Source organism: Oncorhynchus nerka, linkage group LG1, assembly GCF_034236695.1.
Source record: "Oncorhynchus nerka isolate Pitt River linkage group LG1, Oner_Uvic_2.0, whole genome shotgun sequence".
Lineage (NCBI taxonomy): Eukaryota > Metazoa > Chordata > Actinopteri > Salmoniformes > Salmonidae > Oncorhynchus > Oncorhynchus nerka.
The window spans coordinates 57,808,104-57,825,308 of record NC_088396.1 but is presented as its reverse complement, the minus strand read 5'-3'; the positions used below and the strand labels follow the sequence as shown (position 1 = coordinate 57,825,308).

Below are 17,205 nucleotides of genomic sequence, written 5' to 3'. Positions count from 1 at the left end.
ATTACCTCATACCCCTGCACATTGACTCAGTACTGGTACCCTGTGTATATAACCAAGATATTACCTCCTACCCCTGCACATTGACTACTGGTATGTGTATATAACCAAGTTATTACCTCCTACCCCTGCACATTGACTCAGTACTGGTACCCTGTGTATATAACCAAGTTATTACCTCATACCCCTGCACATTGACTCAGTACTGGTACCCTGTGTATATAACCAAGTTATTACCTCCTACCCCTGCACATTGACTCAGTACTGGTACCCTGTGCATATAGCCAAGTTATTACCTCATACCCCTGCACATTGACTCAGTACTGGTACCCTGTGCATATAGCCAAGTTATTACCTCATACCCCTGCACATTGACTCAGTACTGGTACCCTGTGCATATAGCCAAGATATCGTTACTCATTATGGATTTATTCCCCTTGTTATTATTTTTCTCTCTGCATTGTTGGGAAGGGCCCATGAGTAACCATTTCACTGTTAGTCTACACGAAGCCGGTGACAAATAACATTTGATTTGATCCAGGCTACTGAACCATGTGATTGGCTGAAGAGGCCACAGAAGACTGAGAGTGTGAATGAGTATTTAGCCAGTAATGTGGTGCTGACTCTCTGGTTGGGAACTTACTGACTGTGTCTGACCCCTGCACCCTGCAGGTATGTGAGGAGAGGCCCAGGAAGTTGTGGTAGATGCACAGACACGCCAGAAAGATGACATGGAGAGAGATGTTGTGTGATGTCTCAACGATGACAGGAGGATGGACAGGAGGATGGACAGTAGGATGGACAGGAGGATGGACAGGAGGATGGACAGGAGGATGGACAGGAGGATGGACAGTAGGATGGACAGTAGGATGGACAGGAGGATGGACAGGAGGATGGACAGTAGGATGACACTATAGAAGGGGAGACGGATCTGTCCATACAGTGAAATAAAGTATATCCCTGTCCAAGATGGCTGCCATTATCTAAACACTCTAGATTTATGAGGGTCTGACATACACTGAGTGTACAAAACATTAAGAACACCTGCTCTTTCCATGACATTCACTGAGTTTACAAAACATTAAGAACACCTGCGCTTTCCATGACACACTGACCAGGTAAATCCAGGTGAAAGCTAGGATCCAGTATTCATGTCAATTGTTAAAACTTCTTAGGGATAGGGGGCAGTATTTTCACGTCCGGATGAAAAGCGTGCCCAAAGTAAACTGCCTACTACTCAGGCCCAGACGCTAGGATATGCATATAATTGGTAGATTTAGATAGAAAACACTCGAAAGTTTCCAAAACTGTTAAAATTATGTCTGTGAGTATAACAGAACTGATATGGCAGGCGAAACCCCGATGACAAACCACCCCCCCCCCCCCCCCCAAAGAATTCAGCTTACTACTATTTTCAATGGCTAGAACTTTAATCATAAGGCCAAGTCCTCCCAGATTGCAGTTCCTAGGGCTTCCACTAGATGCCAACAGTTTTTAGAATGAGTTTAAGGCTGTTTTTCTTTTTTTAATAACCCAGAAATTGTCGTCTTTCTAGGTGGCTCCCATTTTGGCTGTGGTGTTTCCAAGCGTGTGGAGGAAAGCTCGTTCTTTCTTATTTATTTCCAGTAATGAACATACTATTCTCTGTTTTAAATTTGATTGTTTATTTGCCTATTAGGATACCTAAGGTTTGATTATAAACGTTGTTTGACTTGTTTGGAATAGTTTATTAGTAACATTTGGGATTCATTTTGTATCCATTTTGATGGAGAGAAACTGGGTGGATTATTGACTGAAGCGCGCCAGCTAAACTGAGTTTTTATGGATATAAAGAATGACATTATCGAACAAAAGGACCATTTGTGATGTAACTGGGACCTTTTGGAGTGCCAACAGAAGAAGATCATCAAAGGTAAGGCATTTTTAAAATCGCTATTTCTGACTTTCGTGTCGCACCTCCCTGCTCAACTTGTGTTGCACAATCCCTGGTATTCTGTCTGACTGTTATCACCCTGCAAAGGCCTTCAGAAGTTGTTTTTGATGGTTGTATTTCCTGGTTAAAGAAGGGTAGCGGTGAACTCTCTGACTCCATGATGTTGGTAGATGAGGATGGAGAGAATAATGATCTCTTCAAGGTCAACCACATCCCCGACCCCCAGTACCAGAGACTGTTCCAGGTAGTTACCACATCCTCAGTACCAGAGACTGTTCCAGGTAGGTACCACATCCCCGCCCTCAGTACCAGAGACTGTTCCAGGTGGTTACCACATCCCCAACCCTCAGTACCAGAGACTGTTCCAGGTAGTTACTACATCCCCAGTACCAGAGACTGTTCCAGGTAGTTACCACATCCCCAACCCTCAGTACCAGAGACTGTTCCAGGTAGTTACCACATCCCCAACCCTCAGTACCAGAGACTGTTCCAGGTAGTTACCACATCCCCAACCCTCAGTACCAGAGACTGTTCCGTCTAGCTGTTCCTTTATCTGTATCTTTATCTTCAGCATGGCTGTTCCTTTATCGTCAGCATGGCTGTTTCTTTATCTTCAGCCTGGCTGTTCCTTTATCTTCAGCCTGGCTGTTCCTTTATCTTCAGCCTGGCTATTCCTTTATCTTCAGCCTGGCTGTTCCTTTATCTTCAGCCTGGCTGTTCCTTTATCTTCAGCCTGGCTGTTCCTTTATCTTCAGCCTGGCTGTTCCTTTATCTTCAGCCTGGCTGTTCCTTTATCTTCAGCCTGGCTGTTCCTTTATCTTCAGCCTGGCTGTTCCTTTATTTTCAGCCTGGCTGTTCCTTTATCTTCAGCCTGGCTGTTCCTTTATCTTCAGCCTGGCTGTTCCTTTATCTTCAGCCTGGCTGTTCCTTTATCTTCAGCCTGGCTGTTCCTTTATCTTCAGCCTGGCTGTTCCTTTATCTTCAGCCTGGCTGTTCCTTTATCTTCAGCCTGGCTGTTCCTTTATCTTCAGCCTGGCTGTTCCTTTATCTTCAGCCTGGCTGTTCCTTTATCTTCAGCCTGGCTGTTCCTTTATCTTCAGCCTGGCTGTTCCTTTATCTTCAGCCTGGCTGTTCCTTTATCTTCAGCCTGCCTGTTCCTTTATCTTCAGCCTGGCTGTTCCTTTATCTTCAGCCTGGCTGTTCCTTTATCTTCAACCTGCCTGTTCCTTTATCTTCAGCCTGGCTGTTCCCTAACTTCATCTTAGCAGTTAGTCTCATTTGACTGATCATCCAGACTGAAGTTTGATTCTGTCCTCATGTGACTGATGAACCCTGGCTGGAGCTTGATTATGTCCTCATGTGACTGATCAACCCTGGCTGGAGCTTGATTCTGTCCTCATGTGACTGATCAACCCTGGCTGGAGCTTGATTATGTCCTCAGTTCCTGACTGCTGAGGAAAAGAGAAGTAGCAGCAGCTCCTGTGTTGTACGATACTGGAGATGTGGACGACTTGGTAAGTGGTACCTTTGCTGCAGTATTGTATGGACGCTCTACCTGACTTGTGTGTGGTGTGATGTTGGAGTTCAAACATGGTTCTATCTTGGATGTGAGGTAGAAGACAAGGAGGAGGAGGAGGAGGAAGGAGAAGAATGTGAACGTGCCCAAACAGTACAGATTCAGCCAAACATCACTCTATATGGGTATGTTTGCTGAACACTTACATTTCTTTAATGAATTCTTATAAAACACATCCAGTTTGTACGTAACTAATACAATATTCTGCAAAAATCCATTGAAACACAAACAAACAGCCCTGTGACTGATCTTGTATTGACTATTGCTTATGCTTGAGGTTTCACTTGATGGTAAATCAATGCAGACATGTATGATCTCAATGAGGGAAATGTACACCCTTACACTAACCCTTAAACAACCTTTACACCCTGACCTTTACACCCTGACCCTCAAACTAACCCTAATCCATTAATTATCAACATTAACTTGACCTCAATCATTTTAATACCGTGAAGTCCAAACAAAATGTCCCCTTTAACAGACCCACTGATGGAACCGATCTAGGAAGCTGTGCTTGTTGAGCTCATAGAAGTCTGTTCCTTTAAAGATGGCGTACTGGTCCTTTAAGGCCAGCTTCTCCAACACTTCCTGTTCCACGTCGGTCCCCATGGCGATCACCGTGGAGACTGCCTGGTTGTTTCGCATGGCGTCGACCCCCTCCTCCAGCCCCTTCCTCCCGGTGACGCCGTCAGTGATGAAGACGAAGTTGAGCTCGGCGTGGTGTCTGGTCTGGCGGACGTTGAGCCGCGTCAGAACGTGGTCTACGGTGTGTGAGATGGCCGCCCCCACCATAGAAGAAGACATGTCATGATAGTCCATGCTGGCCAGACCCTCTAGGATGGACGGAAGGTCGTGGGTCATGTGAAAGGCCAGGTGATGCTCAGCTTCTCCTCCGTACTGTAGCAGCGCCATGCGGGCTCCCTGGCGATCGTTCTTGTCCTGCGCCAGCGTCAAGTGGTTCGCCAAGTGCTGGACGAAGTCACGGACTTGGTTGAAGTTCTCATGACCGAGACGCTCAGAACCGTCCAGAAGAAACACCAGATCAACAGGTCTGTCAATACACTGTGCCACCTCTGGTTCTGATGAAGGCAAAGTCAGTGAACGCTCAGTCATATATTTTAGTTTGAAACCTTATCATTACTGTATATTGTAGTACAAATTGACCAATTTAGTGTTTTGCCAAACAGTATAACTCGGACGAAAGACTAATCTTGTACAATGACAATAGAGTATACAGTAGCAAGTAAAAACTGACCTGTTACGCAGGGCAAGTCAGGGCAAACAATAACGGGCTCTAGAAGAGAAATGGAAAAAGGTTAGGTTCTACCTACAATTGGTGGTGGCATTACAAGCTCTTGACTGAGTCTGAGACATCCTGTCAGAGACACCCATCATGTCCTGTCTGAGACACCCATCTTGTCCTGTCTGAGACAACCATCATGTCCTGTCTGAGACATCCATCATGTTCTGCTCTAGTCCAATAGCACCAGTCAGACACCCATCTTGTCCTGTCTGAGACACCCATCATGTCCTGCTCTAGTCTAGTAGCACCAGTCTGAGGCTCACCACCAATGGTCAGTACAACACCAGTCTGAGGCTCACCACCAATGGTCAGTACAACACCAGTCTGAGGCTCACCACCAATGGTCAGTACAACACCAGTCTGAGGCTCACCACCAATGGTCAGTACAACACCAGTCTGAGGCTCACCACCAATGGTCAGTACAACACCAGTCTGAGGCTCACCACCAATGGTCAGTACAACACCAGTCTGAGGCTCACCACCAATGGTCAGTACAACACCAGTCTGAGGCTCACCACCAATGGTCAGTACAACACCAGTCTGAGGTCAGTACAACACCAGTCTGAGGTCAGTGCAACACCAGTCTGAGGTCAGTGCAACACCAGTCTGAGGTCAGTGCAACACCAGTCTGAGGTCAGTGCAACACCAGTCTGAGGTCAGTGCAACACCAGTCTGAGGTCAGTACAACACCAGTCTGAGGTCAGTACAACACGAGGATGTTGACGTGTTTTATTATAGTTTTACTCCTTTTTCTCCTCAATTTCATGATATCCAACATGTAGTTGGTCTGTCAAAACGCTGCTACTCCCGTATGGAATCGGGAGAGGCGAAGGTCGAGAGCCAATGCATCCTCCGAAACACGACCCTGCCAAGTCACACTGCTTCTTGACACATTGCTCACTTAGTCCAGAAGCCAGTCTAATACACCGTAGAACTGGCGACCGTTCCGTGCATGTGTCCGGACCGCCACAGGAGTCACTAGAGCGCGATGGGACAAGAACATGCGGCCAAACCCTCCCCTAACCCGGACGACGCTGGGCCAATTGTGCACTGCTTCATGGGTCTCCCGGTCGCGGCCGGCTGCGACACAGCCCGAGGTCGAACCTGGGTCTGTAGTGACGCCTCAAGCATTGCGATGCAGTGTCGTAGACCGCTGCGCCACTCGGGAGGCCAATATTGACATGTCTTAAGACACCATCTCTTGCTTTAGGAGATACATTTATATGAATAATAGTCTCACCGGGGCAGAGCACCGACTCCATCCTGTCTATAAAGTTATCCGCCACCAGGTCAGCGAAACGTGTCATCCCCGTCACGCGATCATGCCTCTGGCATGCGATGGACTCGAGGCTCTCGTGCTGTCCCTCCCGGCCGAACATATCCCCGACCCCGATGGCGTTCACGTCCACGCTGGAGTCGTCGCAGAGGTAGGTCAGCAGAGTGTCATCATCCCGCGGGTCGAAGCGTCCGTCCGTGATGACCACGACCGACACCTGTTAAGAATGGAGTGTTAGGCCACAGCAAGACAGAGTTCACTTTCCCATCTACATGGGGGCAGCAGCGACCATGTTACAGATTATTTAGCCAGGCCTCAGACCCATAGATACTATATAGCAAGACCAGACATAATCATAGGCTAGCTAAGTGGTTCACGGCACACCTTGGCTCTGGTCCGCCGGCTGTCCTTGATCAGGTGGTCATAGGCAAACTTCAGAGCGGAGGGAGTCCAGGTGCCCCCGGCTATCCACTGGAGGTTCTTCACAGCCACCTGCAAGTCAGAGATGGAGACTGTTAAGCCTGCTGAGCTAAAAGTATTAGCTTGCGGAGTAATGCCAGACACTGAACCAGCTACACGGACCTTGAAGGCAGAGATGGAGTCTATGTTGGAGTCATTAAGTCGGATGGCCTCGAATGTCCCGTTGTGACTGTACTGCACAACACCAACCCTGGTTCCTGAGGAGAGAAGAGGGATCTATGAGAATGTCTGTACATGGGAACCAGAAGTGGTACGGTGAACCATGCTGATGTGATGAGTCATCATCCATGAGACTTTATTGCTCAGGCTTTAGCTCAGCAGAACCATGCAGGTTTTAAACCAGTCTGTCACACAGGTAGTTAGAAAGGGCTGTACCTAAAGAGGTCATCTTTTACCTGTCTCTGAATGTGGGTGTGTTGCCATGGATCCCAGCCTGTTGATGGTGTTGATGACAAAGTTCTTCTCGAGGGTGAAGTTGGCCAGACCCACTGACTCTGAGCTGTCAATCACAAACACAATGTCCAGCGCCCCGCATCTCTTCTCACAGTCTGCAGGGGAAACACAGAAACAGGATGGATTAGGAGACACAATGTCCAGCGCCCCGCATCTCTTAGTCTGCAGGGGCAACACAGAAACAGGATGGATTAGGAGACACAATGTCCAGCGCCCCGCATCTCTTCTCACAGTCTGCAGGGGAAACACAGAAACAGGATGGATTAGGAGACACAATGTCCAGCGCCCCGCATCTATTCTCACAGTCTGCAGGGGAAACACAGAAACAGGATGGATTAGGAGACACAATGTCCAGCGCCCCGCATCTCTTCTCACAGTCTGCAGGGGCAACACAGAAACAGGATGGATTAGGAGCAGCATTGGAAACTTGCACGGTTTTAAATCTTGATACATATCATAGCCACCAAAATGTCATCATCACTTACCACAACAACCACATGACATCACAGTCCTAAGTCACCATCACTTACCACAACAACCACATGACATCACAGTCCTAAGTCATCATCACTTACCACAACAACCACATGACATCACAGTCCTAAATCATCATCACTTACCACAACAACCACATGTCTCTCTGATGTAGCTCATAACATCACAGTCCTAAATCAAAGCAGATCAGTATTATAAACAAACACAAACAGACACAACAGGAACAGGAACAGGTCAGTATTATTATGCATGAGAGCACCAGCTGTTCCGGACGACTATGTGATCACGCTCTCCGCAGCCGACGTGAGTAAGACCTTTAAACAGGTCAACATTCACAAGGCCGCGGGGCCAGACGAATTACCAGGATGTATACTCCGAGCATTCACTGACCAACTGGCAAGTGTCTTCACTGATATGTTATTTACTGCTGCTCTTTAATGATTTGTTATTTTTATCTCTTACTTTTTTTTTTGGGGGGGGGGGGTTTCTTAAAACTGCATTGTTGGTGAGGGCTTGTAAATGAGCATTTCACTGTAAGGTCGACACCTGTTGCAATCGGCGCATGTGACAAATACAATTTGATTTGATTAATCAGATATGACACCATAGGATCAGATCAGTAGTATTATTGATCAGTAGTATTATTGATCAGATATGACACCATAGGATCAGATCAGTAGTATTATTGATCAGTAGTAGTATTGATCAGTAGTAGTATTGATCAGTAGTATTATTGATCAGATATGACACCATAGGATCAGATCAGTAGTATTATTGATCAGTAGTAGTATTGATCAGTAGTATTATTGATCAGATATGACACCATAGGATCAGATCAGTAGTATTATTGATCAGTAGTAGTATTGATCAGTAGTATTATTGATCAGATATGACACCATAGGATCAGATCTGTAGTATTATTGATCAGTAGTATTATTGATCAGTAGTATTATTGATCAGTAGTAGTATTGATCAGTAGTATTATTGATCAGATATGACACCATAGGATCAGATCTGTAGTATTATTGATCAGTAGTATTATTGATCAGTAGTATTATTGATCAGATATGACACCATAGGATCAGATCTGTAGTATTATTGATCAGTAGTAGTATTGATCAGTAGTATTATTGATCAGATATGACACTATAGGATCAGATCAGTAGTATTATTGATCAGTAGTATTATTGATCAGTAGTATTATTGATCAGATATGACACCATAGGATCAGATCTGTAGTATTATTGATCAGTAGTTTTATTGATCAGTAGTATTATTGATCGGAAGTATTATTGATCAGATATGCCACTATAGGATCAGATCAGTAGTATTATTGATCAGTAGTATTATTGATCAGATATGACACCATAGGATCAGATCGGTAGTATTATTGATCAGTAGTATTATTGATCAGTAGTATTATTCATCAGATATGACACCATAGGATCAGATCAGTAGTATTATTGATCAGTAGTATTATTGATCAGTAGTATTATTGATCAGTAGTATTATTAATCAGATATGACACTATAGGATCAGATCAGTAGTATTATTGATCAGATATGACACTATAGGACCAGATCAGTAGTATTATTGATCAGTAGTATTATTGATCAGTAGTATTATTCATCAGATATGACACTATAGGACCAGATCAGTAGTATTATTGATCAGTAGTATTATTGATCAGTAGTATGAATGATTAGTAGTATTATGGATCAGATATGACACCATAGGATCAGATCAGTAGTATTATTGATCAGTAGTATTATTGATCAGTAGTATTATTCATCAGATATGACACTATAGGATCAGATCAGTAGTATTATTGATCAGATATGCCACTATAGGATCAGATCAGCAGTATTATTGATCAGTAGTAGTATTGATCAGTAGTAGTATTGATCAGTAGTATTATTGATCAGATATGACACCATAGGATCAGATCTGTAGTATTATTGATCAGTAGTATTATTGATCAGTAGTATTATTGATCAGTAGTAGTATTGATCAGTAGTATTATTGATCAGATATGACACCATAGGATCAGATCTGTAGTATTATTGATCAGTAGTATTATTGATCAGTAGTATTATTGATCAGATATGACACCATAGGATCAGATCTGTAGTATTATTGATCAGTAGTAGTATTGATCAGTAGTATTATTGATCAGATATGACAGTATAGGATCAGATCAGTAGTATTATTGATCAGTAGTATTATTGATCAGTAGTATTATTGATCAGATATGACACCATATGATCAGATCTGTAGTATTATTGATCAGTAGTTTTATTGATCAGTAGTATTATTGATCGGAAGTATTATTGATCAGATATGCCACTATAGGATCAGATCAGTAGTATTATTGATCAGTAGTATTATTGATCAGATATGACACCATAGGATCAGATCGGTATTATTATTGATCAGTAGTATTATTGATCAGTAGTATTATTCATCAGATATGACACCATAGGATCAGATCAGTAGTATTATTGATCAGTAGTATTATTGATCAGTAGTATTATTAATCAGATATGACACTATAGGATCAGATCAGTAGTATTATTGATCAGATATGACACTATAGGACCAGATCAGTAGTATTATTGATCAGTAGTATTATTGATCAGTAGTATTATTCATCAGATATGACACTATAGGACCAGATCAGTAGTATTATTGATCAGTAGTATTATTGATCAGTAGTATGAATGATTAGTAGTATTATGGATCAGATATGACACCATAGGATCAGATCAGTAGTATTATTGATCAGTAGTATTATTGATCAGTAGTATTATTCATCAGATATGACACTATAGGATCAGATCAGTAGTATTATTGATCAGATATGCCACTATAGGATCAGATCAGCAGTATTATTGATCAGTAGTATTATTGATCAGTAGTGTTATTCATCAGATATGACACCATAGGATCAGATCAGTAGTATTATTGATCAGTAGTATTATTGATCAGATATGACACCATGGTATCAGATCAGTAGTATTATTGATCAGTAGTATTATTCATCAGATATGACACTATAGGATCAGAACAGTAGTATTATTGATCAGTAGTATTATTGATCAGATATGACACTATATGATCAGATCAGTAGTAGTATTGATCAGTAGTATTATTGATCAGATATGACACGATAGGATCAGATCAGTAGTATTATTGATCAGTAGTATTATTGATCAGATATGACACCATAGGATCAGATCAGTAGTATCATTGGTCAGTAGTATTATTGATCAGTAGTATTATTGATCAGTAGTATTATTAATCAGATATGACACTATAGGATCGGATCAGTAGTATTATTGATCAGATATGACACTATAGGACCAGATCAGTAGTATTATTGATCAGTAGTATTATTGATCAGTAGTATTATTCATCAGATATGACACTATAGGACCAGATCAGTAGTATTATTGATCAGTAGTATTATTGATCAGTAATATGAATGATTAGTAGTATTATGGATCAGATATGACACCATAGGATCAGATCAGTAGTATTATTGATCAGTAGTATTATTGATCAGTAGTATTATTCATCAGATATGACACTATAGGATCAGATCAGTAGTATTATTGATCAGATATGCCACTATAGGATCAGATCAGTAGTATTATTGATCAGTAGTATTATTGATCAGTAGTATTATTGATCAGATATGACACCATGGTATCAGTTCAGTAGTATTATTGATCAGTAGTATTATTCATCAGATATGACACCATAGGATCAGATCAGTAGTATTATTGATCAGTAGTATTATTGATCAGTAGTATTATTGATCAGATATGACACCATGGTATCAGTTCAGTAGTATTATTGATCAGTAGTATTATTCATCAGATATGACACTATAGGATCAGAACAGTAGTATTATTGATCAGTAGTATTATTGATCAGATATGCCACTATATGATCAGATCGGTATTAGTATTGATCAGTAGTATTATTGATCAGTTGTATTATTCATCAGATATGACACTATAGGATCTGATCAGTAGTATTATTGATCAGGAGTATTATTGATCAGATATGCCACTATAGGATCAGATCAGTAGTATTATTGATCAGTAGTATTATTGATCAGTAGTGTTATTCATCAGATATGACACCATAGGATCAGATCAGTAGTATTATTGATCAGTAGTATTATTGATCAGTAGTGTTAAACAGGTATGACACTATAGGATCAGATCAGTAGTATTATTGATCAGTAGTATTATTGATCAGATATGCCACTATAGGATCAGATCAGTAGTATTATTCATCAGATATGACACGATAGGAACAGATTGAATCTCTTCATATCATGATGTTTTTAATTTAAAGTTTACAGTTTACAGTTGACTTACAGAAAGGCCAGGGTCTCCCTCTGGTCCAGGATTACCCTGTAAGAAAAATGTACCGATCGGTAAACAGACATTGGGGCGGCAGGTAGCTTAGTGTTGGGCCAGTAACCGAAAGGTTGCTCGATCGAATCCCTGAACTGACAAGGTACAAATCTGTCGTTCTGCCCCTGAACAAGGCAGTAACCCACTGTTCCTAGGCAGTCATCGTAAATAAGAATTAGTTCTTAACTGACTTGCCTAGTTAAATAAAGGTGAAATAAAAATGAAGTGGAGCTTGAACAGTAAGTAAAATGTTCTTCTGCTGTCTGATCAGAGTCAGAGTAACGCAGGCAGCCGGTGATGTGTCCTGTGGTAGTATACTTACAGGAGCTCCAGGGCCTCCTCTGGATCCTCTCCTCCCATTCACTCCCTGTTGACCTGGATGTCCCTGGACAACAATAACACAAAGACAGGTTTTTCAGTGAGCCCAAACACATGTTACTCAGCTGGGTTAGCTCACCACTTCTCAAGAATAGAACACAAACATGTTCTTTAGAGCACTGATTCCTTCCTTCCAGAATGCTCTAAGGTTAGCAGCTGCCAAGGTAACCCTGGACTTCACCTCTTAAAGACGCACTCTGGGATCTTAAGCACAACATTCCTAACATATTGCACAAATTGGATGACGTAGTATTTATTAAGGATCCTCATTAGCTCTTCCTCCAAACAAATGAATTGAATCAAGTCAAACAGTACATGTAACATTATTACATTAGTACATATCTTTAAATACAACGTTTATAATACCACCATTCTGTCTGTGTAGAGTTTGTGTGCTAGCGTGTGTGTCTGTGCCTGTGTGTGTCTCTTCACAGTCCCCGCTGTTCCATCAGGTTCCATCAGGTGTATTTTTACCTGTTTTTTAAATCTGATTCTACTGCTGCATCAGTTACCTGATGTGGAATAGAGTTCCATGTAGTCATGGCTCTATGTAGTACTGTGGAATAGAGTTCCATGTAGTCATGGCTCTATGTAGTACTGTGGAATAGAGTTCCATGTAGTCATGGCTCTATGTAGTACTGTGGAATAGAGTTCCATGTAGTCATGGCTCTATGTAGTACTGTGGAATAGAGTTCCATGTAGTCATGGCTCTATGTAGTACTGTGGAATAGAGTTCCATGTAGTCATGGCTCTATGTAGTACTGTGGAATAGAGTTCCATGTAGTTGTGGCTCAATGTAGTACTGTAGAATAGAGTTCCATGTAGTCCTGGCTCTATGTAGTACTGTGGAATAGAGCTCCATGTAGTCATGGCTCTATGTAGTACTGTGTTTCTCCCATAGTCTGTTCTGGACTTGGGGACTGTGAAGAGACCCCTGGTGGCATGTCTTGTGGGGTATGTATGGGTGTCTGAACTGTGTGCTAGTAATTTATACAGACAGCTCTGTGTATTCAACATGCCAATACCTCTCATAAATACAAGTAGTGATGAAGTCAATCTGTCCTCCACTTTGAGCCAGGAGAGATTGACATGCATAGTATTAATATTAGCCTTGTTGATAGTGTTATTAAGAAGGTAGAAACTAGGGCCTGTAGGACCTGCCTTGTTGATAGTGCTGTTAAGAAGGTAGAAACTAGGACCTGCCTTGTTGATAATGTTGTTAAGAAGGTAGAAACTAGGACCTGTAGGACCTGCCTTGTTGATAGTGCTGTTAAGAAGGTAGAAACTAGGACCTGTAGGACCTGCCTTGTTGATAGTGCTGTTAAGAAGGTAGAAAATAGGACCTGTAGGACCTGCCCTGTTGATAGTGTTGTTAAGAAGGTAGAAACTAGGACCTGCCTTGTTGATAGTGCAGTTAAGAAGGTAGAAACTAGGGCCTGTAGGACCTGCCTTGTTGATAGTGCTGTTAAGAAGGTAGAAACTAGGGCCTGTAGGACCTGCCTTGTTGACAGTGCTGTTAAGAAGGTAGAAACTAGGGCCTGTAGGACCTGCCTTGTTGATAGTGTTGTTAAGGTAGAAACTAGGGCCTGTAGGACCTGCCTTGCTGTTAAGCAGGTAGACACTAAGACCTGCCTTGTTGATAATGTTGTTTAGAAGGCAGAGCAGCACTTTATTATAGACCGACAATATGTTTTGACCATGAAAGTTTACAATTCAGGGTTACTCCAAGGAGTTTAGTCTCCTCAACTTGCTCAATTTCTAAATTATTTATTACAAGATTTAGTTGAGGTTTGGTGTTTAGTGAATGATTTCACTAAATTAGGACTAACTTATTTCTTGGCACGCACTCTGAAACTGACTGCAGATCTTTGTTAAGTGTTGCAGTCATTTCACTTGCTGTGGTAGCTGGCGTGTATAGTGTTGAGTCCACAGCATACATAGACATCTTCAGAACACTGACTCAGTTCTCAAGAATATTTATCTCAGGCTTGGCAACTACCAAAGCAAATCCTAGGCTAACCATCTACATTAATGGATATAAACCAAGTGTATATTCAGCTGTTCATGACAGCAGCTGGAGCTTACCGGTTCACCGTTTGGACCTTTCATCCCAGCTTCTCCTTTGTTACCACAATTCCCTCTGCTTCCCCAAGGGCCTGGACGTCCATTGTCCCCTATAGCTCCCTGACAGACAGACAAACAGACAGAACAGCATCACAGTACAACAGTATTGTGAACTCTTGAGCTGACGACATTCATCTTGTCAAATGTCAAACGGTACCGTTTCTCCTCTTAGTCCCGGATAGTTGAACCCATCTCTTCCTTTGTCACCCTAAAACACAGAAGAAGATGAACTACATTACACTGTGGGAAGTGTCCACTAACTACATTACACTGTGGGAAGTGTCCACTAACTACATTACTCTGTGGGAAGTGTCCACTAACTACATTACTCTGTGGGAAGTGTCCACTAACTACATTACTCTGTGGGAAGTGTCCACTAACTACAGTACACTGTGGGAAGTGTCCACTAACTACATTACTCTGTGGGAAGTGTCCACTAACTACATTACACTGTGGGAAGTGTCCACTAACTACATTACACTGTGGGAAGTGTCCACTAACTACAGTACACTGTGGGAAGTGTCCACTAACTACATTACACTGTGGGAAGTGTCCACTAACTACATTACACTGTGGGAAGTGTCCACTAACTACAGTACACTGTGGGAAGTGTCCACTAACTACATTACACTGTGGGAAGTGTCCACTAACTACATTACACTGTGGGAAGTGTCCACTAACTACATTACACTGTGGGAAGTGTCCACTAACTACATTACTCTGTGGGAAGTGTCCACTAACTACAGTACACTGTGGGAAGTGTTCACTAACTACAGTACACTGTGGGAAGTGTCCACTAACTACAGTACACTGTGGGAAGTGTCCACTAACTACATTACACTGTGGGAAGTGTCCACTAACTACATTACTCTGTGGGAAGTGTCCACTAACTACATTACACTGTGGGAAGTGTCCACTAACTACAGTACACTGTGGGAAGTGTCCACTAACTACATTACACTGTGGGAAGTGTTCACTAACTACATTACTCTGTGGGAAGTGTCCACTAACTACAGTACACTGTGGGAAGTGTCCACTAACTACATTACTCTGTGGGAAGTGTCCACTAACTACATTACACTGTGGGAAGTGTCCACTAACTACATTACTCTGTGGGAAGTGTCCACTAACTACAGTACACTGTGGGAAGTGTCCACTAACTACATTACTCTGTGGGAAGTGTCCACTAACTACATTACACTGTGGGAAGTGTCCACTAACTACAGTACACTGTGGGAAGTGTCCACTAACTACATTACACTGTGGGAAGTGTCCACTAACTACATTACTCTGTGGGAAGTGTCCACTAACTACAGTACACTGTGGGAAGTGTCCACTAACTACATTACTCTGTGGGAAGTGTCCACTAACTACATTACACTGTGGGAAGTGTCCACTAACTACAGTACACTGTGGGAAGTGTCCACTAACTACATTACTCTGTGGGAAGTGTCCACTAACTACATTACACTGTGGGAAGTGTCCACTAACTACATTACACTGTGGGAAGTGTCCACTAACTACATTACACTGTGGGAAGTGTCCACTAACTACATTACACTGTGGGAAGTGTCCACTAACTACATTACTCTGTGGGAAGTGTCCACTAACTACATTACACTGTGGGAAGTGTCCACTAACTACAGTACACTGTGGGAAGTGTCCACTAACTACATTACACTGTGGGAAGTGTCCCCTAACTACAGTACACTGTGGGAAGTGTCCACTAACTACAGTACACTGTGGGAAGTGTCCACTAACTACATTACACTGTGGGAAGTGTCCACTAACTACATTACTCTGTGGGAAGTGTCCACTAACTACATTACACTGTGGGAAGTGTCCACTAACTACAGTACACTGTGGGAAGTGTCCACTAACTACAGTACACTGTTGGAAGTGTCCACTAACTACAGTACACTGTGGGAAGTGTCCACTAACTACATTACACTGTGGGAAGTGTCCACTAACTACATTACACTGTGGGAAGTGTCCACTAACTACAGTACACTGTGGGAAGTGTCCACTAACTACAGTACACTGTGGGAAGTGTCCACTAACTACATTACACTATGGGAAGTGTCCACTAACTACATTACACTGTTGGAAGTGTCCACTAACTACAGTACACTGTGGGAAGTGTCCACTAACTACATTACACTGTGGGAAGTGTGTGCACTTTACTGACCAATAGTCCTTCCCTCTTTCAAGATTTATATAAGAAATAATTCAACCCAGGATCTATAATATAACCCAACACTACCTTTGGTCCATGATCTATAATATAACCCAACCCTACCTTTGGTCCAGGATCTATAAAATAACCCAACCCCACCTTTGGTCCAGGATCTATAAAATAACCCAACCCTACCTTTGGTCCAGGATCTATAATATAACCCAACACTACCTTTGGTCCAGGATCTATAATATAACCCAACCCCACGCTATGGTCCAGGATCTATATAACCCAACCCTACCTTTGGTCCAGGATCTATAATATAACCCAACCCCACCTTTGGTCCATGATCTATAATATAACCCAACCCCACCATTGGTCCAGGATCTGTAATATAACCCAACCCCACCATTGGTCCAGGATCTATAATATAAACCAACCCCACCATTGGTCCAGGATCTATAATATAACCCAACCCCACCTTTGGTCCAGGATCTATAATATAACCCAACCCCACCATTGGTCCAGGATCTATAATATAACCCAACCCCACCTTTGGTCCAGGAACTATATAACCCAACACT

The 17,205-nt window shown here is 42.4% G+C and overlaps 1 protein-coding gene across 1 annotated transcript in view; it reads right to left on the bottom strand.

The window, feature by feature from the left end:
• Positions 1 to 3,626: 3,626 nt before the first annotated feature.
• LOC115124651 (collagen alpha-2(VI) chain-like) overlaps positions 3,627 to 17,205 on the bottom strand; it is a 51,441-nt gene continuing 37,862 nt past the window's right edge. Inside the window, exons 23-33 of the mRNA XM_065019758.1 lie at positions 14,603 to 14,653; positions 14,407 to 14,505; positions 12,266 to 12,328; positions 11,905 to 11,940; positions 7,639 to 7,684; positions 6,961 to 7,113; positions 6,668 to 6,762; positions 6,470 to 6,577; positions 6,050 to 6,302; positions 4,762 to 4,800; positions 3,627 to 4,585 (exon numbers count right to left, since the gene is read on the bottom strand). Of these exons, the coding sequence (XP_064875830.1) occupies positions 3,981 to 4,585; positions 4,762 to 4,800; positions 6,050 to 6,302; positions 6,470 to 6,577; positions 6,668 to 6,762; positions 6,961 to 7,113; positions 7,639 to 7,684; positions 11,905 to 11,940; positions 12,266 to 12,328; positions 14,407 to 14,505; positions 14,603 to 14,653 (1,548 nt within the window). The 3' untranslated portion in view covers positions 3,627 to 3,980. The remainder of the gene's footprint in view (positions 4,586 to 4,761; positions 4,801 to 6,049; positions 6,303 to 6,469; positions 6,578 to 6,667; positions 6,763 to 6,960; positions 7,114 to 7,638; positions 7,685 to 11,904; positions 11,941 to 12,265; positions 12,329 to 14,406; positions 14,506 to 14,602; positions 14,654 to 17,205) is intronic.